The sequence below is a fragment of the Chenopodium album genome, chromosome 19 (assembly GCF_948465745.1).
Source record: "Chenopodium album chromosome 19, dcCheAlbu1.1, whole genome shotgun sequence".
In the NCBI taxonomy this organism is placed as follows: domain Eukaryota; kingdom Viridiplantae; phylum Streptophyta; class Magnoliopsida; order Caryophyllales; family Amaranthaceae; genus Chenopodium; species Chenopodium album.
Window position 1 is genome coordinate 4,355,622 of NC_137852.1, and position 7,342 is coordinate 4,362,963.

Here is a 7,342-nt window from a genome sequence, read left to right on the forward strand (position 1 = left end):
AAAACCACCACTTAATCTCTCAATGACAAACAAGCCAAAATATATATAGATCGATTAAAGTAATAAATTTATAATGACCCGGGGCATCGCCCGGGCCAATAACTAGTTGGTTTCTAAAATGCATAATGGTATGGTAGTTAGTGGTCTATACTCTTAAGTCAGGCAGCCAACTTTGAAGTTCATCTAATTCGTGAGTGTAACATGGTACCTTGATGCATGCTACGATCTATACTCTAAGTCAAGTGCGATATTGTTAGACTTAGGGTTCCTGGGTGATTTGAAGCTCTAATTAGAGCCCAATTAAATATTCCAATTTTTAGAGTACTTGGAGGTAAGTATTGATAGAGACTGTAGAAAATTGGTTATCGAATTTGCTCATCAGAAGCTATTTTATGTTGGCTCGACTCATGTCCAACTCTATAAGTAATCAAAATTTAATGGCCGTTCAAACTCAAAAAAGAAGAAACACACATTCTACTCATACATAAATTTAAGGGATCAAATAAGATAATGTGGTAAATCTAATGTCAGTATATATGTTAAAGGTTTTTAGGAAACAAATTTAGAAAGATGTTCAAACACGTACTAATTAACACATGGATGTCAACAAAGGTATAATGAAAGAAATTTTGTTTATTACTATAATTACTTGCTACCTATATCGTATATTGAAATACCGCCTTTTATTAACTTTGTTCTAGACATGTCAAAAAAACACAATGAGCATAGAAAAAAGGTCTTTCACTCCTGAATTATTGGACTCCACCTAATCCTAAAAATTTTAGATCTTTACACAATAAGAATTGTTTAATTTTTAGTGAGAGAAATCCAAACTCGAAATCATCATAATCAAATACTATAAAAAATACGTCATTTAATCCCAAAATTTTTAACTCCATCTATACCCGAAAGTTTAAGATCTTTATAAAAATATTGTTTACAATAATATTTATTGTAAAAAAATATTCGAACTCGAAATCATCGTAATCAAACCGGACCAACCCGTTTGACAATCCTAATAACCTAGTAATCACACCATGAACGGATCAACCATTGAACCCCCTCCATGAATCCATGAGTCCAACCCCTCAAGCCCATCGAAGTTGCTCAAAGTCCAAATTTCAGATTCAGTTTCCTTCTTTTCTATCCATCTCTTCTCTTCCCTTGACTCAGAAGAGAGAGAGGCCGCGAGTCAACTGCGAACAGCAATAAAATCACTCGTTCACCACAATTTCTAGTAGAATCTCAAATTTTGTGGGAAATTAATAAAAATGGGAGAGAAAGATGAAGGTGTTGATGCGCAAAAGATGAAAAGAATCGCAGCAGCTTCATACGATTATGAGAGAGACCCCAGATGGGCTGATTATTGGTCCAACATTCTCATCCCCCCTAATATGGCTTCGCGTTCTGATGTTGTTGATCATTTCAAGCGCAAATTCTACCAGCGTTACATCGTATATACTTATACCCCTTTTCAATTTTAATCAAATTATTCAATTTTTATGTTTTTGATTCTTTATACTGTGTTTAATTTTCAATTAGATTAGTTTTTAGTTTGTGGGTATTGTACAATTTGATGTTTTGGGTGATGGGTTTGCTTTATTTAAAGGGTTTTGTTTCATATACTGGCTTTTGGTTGCTGGAGTTTCATAATTTGATGGTTTTATGGTTAAAGTTTGTGCCTTTGTTTGGATTTGGATTGCTATTGTGTACTGTAATTTGATTTTGGTTTATTGGTAATCCCTAATTTTTTGGGGCGTTTGTGGTTTGCGTGCTGATTTTTTTTTTTTTTTTTTTTTCTTTTTTAACTATTTTTGGATGCTGATCGTACTCAAAAATCAATTGGTTGAAGTTGGCAGAATCATGGGTTTTTAGTGAACCTTTGAATTTCAGCTTGTATAATTGGCTTGAGTTTAATCATGTAAGGGGTTAAAGATGGCATAGATGTGTTCATTTACTCATAATTGTCCTTCTATTGTTCATAGCAAACTTCGAAATCGACTTGTGAGTTGCTTTTGATGAAACTACTTGCGTAATTCTCAATTTGTATCCTTTCTTGTGAGCTAGTTTATTGGTGTATGACCTCTTTTATACTTAAATGACATTCTTTTTTTTGTTTGGATGTTCCAATAAAGCACTTGATGATAACGTCATATTCAATTGGAAAATTACTGGTGATCATGGAGGTCAAGAGGTCAAATGTTTTCAATTATTCGTGGGATTCATGTCTTGACTAGAAATTGTTGGCATAGCCATGAACAATGGGCTTAAAGAGTGGTATTAATTTTGGGGGTCAAAAGGTCAAATGTTGTATTTATATCTTGACTTGAACTTGTTGGCATAGCCATGAACAATGGGCTTAGAGAGTGGGATTAATATTAAAGCTTTCTCAACAATTGTCAAAGTTGCCTAATGAAGAAAAATTAAAGGAAATATATACGAGGAGCCTCCCAGTGAATAAGGCATAGCAAGAAAAATTATAGAATTGCTGTTTAGGTTGTCTTATTCTATCATGCCATATCTTAGTTACATTGTCGAGTATACTTTGGGCCATTAAAATATTTAGGCAGTTTATCTATTTTTTGTCTTTGCTTTTGGGCTTGACATTGGTTAAGTATATGAATTCTTTCTTTGTGCTATGATGGGTCCTACTAATAAGGAGGTATATGAATTACATAATGTAGAGTTGTTGTACTAACAATATAGGATAAGCTTGATGAGTTTTTTTGCTATCTGTGGTGCTTTGTCTTATAGAAAAATAACTTTTGCTTTAAATAAATATGAAGAACTTAATTTTTTCTTTCTGCTGCTGCTATGTACACTGTATCTGTTATATACATGAAAAATCTGTCATATTCCTGCATCTTGCGTATAGGTTTTATTATTCTTTAGTCACCTATTGTTGTCCAATCTTGATGTTGTTTGGATGCTAATGCATTGCCAGGATCCTGGTCTTATTGTTGAGCCAATGTCTTCAACTGGTTCATCTCAGCCAGTGAAACCATCATCTTCATCATCAGCATCAACACCTACAAGCGATCAAGTGAGATCTCGGAGCTCTGGTATGCTATGAAAGAAGTACCGGTAGATACTTTACATCCATCTAAAGTCATGTACATACACTGATAGTTCCTTTCATTTTCAGGCACTAGTACGAGAACCTCTGGATCTGGAACATCAACAACTCCCAATCCTGGTCCAGCTCCAACTGCAATGCGCTGGGATAAGCAAACCATACAATTTTCTGTGAATGCCTGGGTATGCAAATTACTCAAAGGTCATTAAAATGTGTGTATCTTGTGTACAGACACATCAGGCTACTTCATGTTGCCAATATGTTAATTATCTTCCCTTCTGAAGTCAGAATTATAAAAGGGATCAGCTATATACGTTCACTTAGATGATTTTTTGGTTATCTTGTTCCATATCTGCTTCTCTTATTATATGCTGGTCCTTAATGCTAGAAATAAAAGTTAGCATGTTACTTTATACATTGCAAATTTTGAAAAAAATCAAATATTGCCTGACATTTGAAACCATGGAGGCATCTATATTTGAGAAAGATTACTTTACAGTATTACAGTGCTTTTATTTTCTGACATGAAGCTTAACTATTTTTAATTGCAGTGTCTATTTGGTAATATTATATACATTTTGCCCTTTCTTTGCAGGTGTTTGTCTTAGCCTTACTTTCAACCCTTCCCCTTATTCCTGCAAATCTTTCAAACAGGGCTTTTCGCCTATCTTTACTGGGCACTGCATGTTCATCATTATATTCTTTGTACTCACTATATGGGGTAAGCATATTTCAGTTTCCTCTCCTTTACTATATCTGTTTAATTACTCTATCTAAATCTCTGTTTGACTACTCTGCAGACCCCCAGGGCATGGAATATGCAGGCTGTTCAAATGTGGTTGCAGTCAATACTTGCAACGAAGGACTTTATTTACTTCATTTACTCCCTCATGTTTGTTACATCAAATTATTGCCTTCGGTGTGAGTGTCTGTTTATTGTTTGTTCATTAATGCACACATGTATGTTGCTATTACAGTTTCACCTGATGTGCTAATGTCAAAATATCTCGCAGTTGCTTTAATTCCCATTCTCTGCCGATCGCTAGAACATGTTGCCAAGTTTCTCAGGCGTAATTTCAGCAGTTCTACTTTATACAGGTAGGGAATTTTCCACTGGATTCATTGAATGTGTGCTAGTTTATCTGAATTGTATGGCTTAAGATTGGGTACAACCAAGCAGCTTGAGTTATATTGACACTTAATCTTGCTGATAAAGATTCAGAGCCTCAGAGGTTATAGTTAAGTCTACGTTTGATTCATGCATTCATGTTATTGGATTTCACTAAAGGATGCTAGACCAAAAACAAAGCAATAGGTCATCTGATCTGTGGATGGTTTGGTGGTTTTATACATTTTAATATTTTATTGTTTGATACTTTGAGCCCTTATTTGAGGAAAAGCATGATTTTATATGTTTATGCTGAAGTGCAATTGAGGTTATGGTCAAAGTGTTAGTTTTTGCCTTCTTAGATGTGGTGCAAGGCTTTCTCTTGTAGCATTGTTACATACAAATTATATTTGTGGGGTCTTGACAAGTTTTTATTGCTTAAGCTTTTGTGATTGCTGCTTGACAAGCGATAACACCTCATTGAAATTTATCTAAATCACTAAAATAGCCTACATAGAAGTAACTTTATCATTAGCTTGATTTTATAGGTTATGTATTATGTTCGATCTAACTTACTTTAGATGGATCATTACTGCTTTTCAAGTATTCCTGGACCAAATCATAATCATTTGTAGATTGTGGTGGTTCTTGAGTGTAAGAGTTGAATTGATTGTTTTTTGGATGAACTTTTCTCATTTAGATTTGTTGTTTCTTAACAGAAAATACTTGGAAGAGCTTTGCGTATGGGTGGAATCTAATGTAACCACCCTCAGCATATTGTCCTCACATGCTGAGGTTGGACTTGGTTTCCTTCTCATCATCACCCTATTCTCGTGAGTTAGCTTTTCTTTTCATCACTTCCCCCCTTGTCAATTTCTCCATTCTCTCTCTCATTCCTATTCTATTAATCAATAACCTTGCTTATATCCTTGCAGATGGCAGCGCAACTTCATCCAAATTTTCATGTACTGGCAGGTATGTTACATTTGTAATTGTACTAGGCATAACAATTTAACACTTATATTTGTGGGTGGGGAGCCATGCTTAGCTTGCCTCCGCAAACTTGTAAATTTGTAATGGAAGCTAACAATGTGCCTGAATTCTTGCTTGATGCAGCTGTTGAAGCTCATGTATCATGCCCCTGTTACCGCTGGTTATCACCAAAGTGTATGGACAAAGATAGGAAGGAGCGTCTCCCCTGCCATTCATCGCTATGCTCCATTCCTTGACACACCCATTTCTGTCATTCAAAGATGGTGGCTCAGGTAGACCTTATGATTGTTGATCGTATATCGTCTAAAGATTTCAAGTTCTTCTAGAGGCTTGATGACATGCAAGGATGAGGAGTGAAGGAGCCAACCTAGTTAAATGGTGTGGAGGATTTTTTTTTTTTAAAACCTGAGGGATCAATGGCTAGAATTTCTCTTTCTTAACACTACATTATCCTACCTTGATTGACTGACTTTAGATGTACTATTTTTGGGTAAGTTTTGGAATATGAGTACTAGTCTTCGTTGAGAAATTTGACATACAGAATAGTCTTGAGATTTTACGACTTTGATTGAAGCAATTTGTTGGTTTCACCTTGCATTAATTTTTTGTAACCTATATGTTTCTACAATGGCTGTAAAGTCTAACAGAAGATGTTCATGCAATAATCCATTCCTGTCAGATAGAACGATATTTCTATAGAATTTGAGCTTTGATAATCTAGTCAATCTCAACCCAAAATGGAAAATAATTCACAAAAATCCCACACAAGACTTCCCAAGTGCTTTACAAACTACAATTTGTAGCTACGCATCATATTCTTCTAACCAGTACAACTAAGATTAGTGTGATCAAATGAACGACCATATCTAGTCAATATTGGAACGCTTTATAACAAGTTTTGCACCATTTGGAAATTTATCTTCGAGCTTCCTAGCACGAATGGCGCATCTTCATTCGGCTCCATAAGCCACAATGAGGTCACTTCCAAAATTACTTCACTGAGAATAACAGCATTTGCCAACACATATGTGATAAGTTCATCATCAAGTCGACTTCCGTAGTAGCCAAAAACCTCTAAAGTCTTCAAGCATCGGAGAGGGCGTCCTTCACACTTATCAAATTCCAATGAGGGCCGACCTTTGAGTTTAAAGACAAGACAGCATAACAAAAGGTGGCTCTGATCACAAGCATATCCACAGCCGGAAGGTAGTACTCCATTTGTCTCTTAATGAACTTTGTTACTTTGATGATCACATTCGTTTGACAAGGTGTTAGGAAAAGGTGAAGGTCTGAAGGAACCTTTTTGTCAAGGGTGGTCCGAAGTCAAAATTAACCAACATCACAAATTAACATATGAAAGAACCTAACCACATAGGATAACTATTGGAACACATTTTATAGGCAAGTGTTCAAACGTAGACGAATAAAGGGACTAATTTCATTAAAAAAGGAGAAAGATCATATTCGATGGGTGGTGAACAACATAATAATGACAGCAATGAAAGTAAAGATTTGCGACTATTGCTCAAGGTAATACAATGGATAATAATTAAACTCTTAACATCACTAACCAAAAGCATGAGCAAAGGGAAGGGTGACTTCCCTTCAGAGTCAGTTTCTGTAGGATAGGACAAGCCTTAATCAGAGGGATCCATCTGAGGAGGGATTTGTCAAAATCAGCCAAAACATACACCTCAAGATGCTTAAGATTTGGGAAGGTAGGTGAGTGCTCAATCGCTAGATTATTCTGTATAAAAAGAAGTCAACAGTAAGCATGCACATAAACACGGAAACTGCAATAGCAAAAAAACATGTTGAACAGAATAACAAAGCTAACCCCATGAATAAAGCGCAGCTACAGTTGTAGAAGGTTCAAACGCATAGGCTACTTTGACACGTGTATCACCGCCAACAGATAGCTCCAAAAGTGAGGAGACATTCCGAATATTGAACTCAATAGGATCACCAAAATATGTCAATGACAAGAGCTTTGGGGCAGATATATCAATTGTTTGCATATTAAAGCAGCAAGAAACATTTAAATGTTTCAAGGGTAGTGACAAGGAAGCAGAGCTTACACTAGTTAAAATTTCTGAAAACTCAAGACACAGATTCTCAAGGAGCTGACAGGAATCCAGAAGATGCTTTATTAGCAACATTAACAT

At 35.6% G+C, this 7,342-nt stretch overlaps 2 protein-coding genes across 2 annotated transcripts; one reads left to right on the top strand and one right to left on the bottom strand.

Moving 5' to 3' along the window:
* Positions 1-1,133: 1,133 nt before the first annotated feature.
* On the top strand, positions 1,134-5,778 carry LOC145594617 (uncharacterized). Its single transcript, XM_081650943.1, has 9 exons — positions 1,134-1,454; positions 2,945-3,062; positions 3,146-3,258; positions 3,672-3,797; positions 3,877-3,997; positions 4,090-4,174; positions 4,904-5,017; positions 5,120-5,159; positions 5,301-5,778. The coding sequence occupies exons 1-9, from the start codon at positions 1,272-1,274 to the stop codon at positions 5,451-5,453; spliced, it is 1,053 nt and encodes a 350-aa protein (XP_081507069.1). The 5' UTR covers positions 1,134-1,271; the 3' UTR covers positions 5,454-5,778.
* A 285-nt stretch (positions 5,779-6,063) lies between these two features.
* LOC145593836 (uncharacterized) lies at positions 6,064-7,342 on the bottom strand. Its single transcript, XM_081650205.1, has 3 exons — positions 7,037-7,342; positions 6,777-6,924; positions 6,064-6,314 (listed from the first exon to the last, which is right to left on the bottom strand). Exons 1-3 carry the CDS (start codon positions 7,340-7,342, stop codon positions 6,064-6,066), a joined length of 705 nt encoding a protein of 234 aa, XP_081506331.1.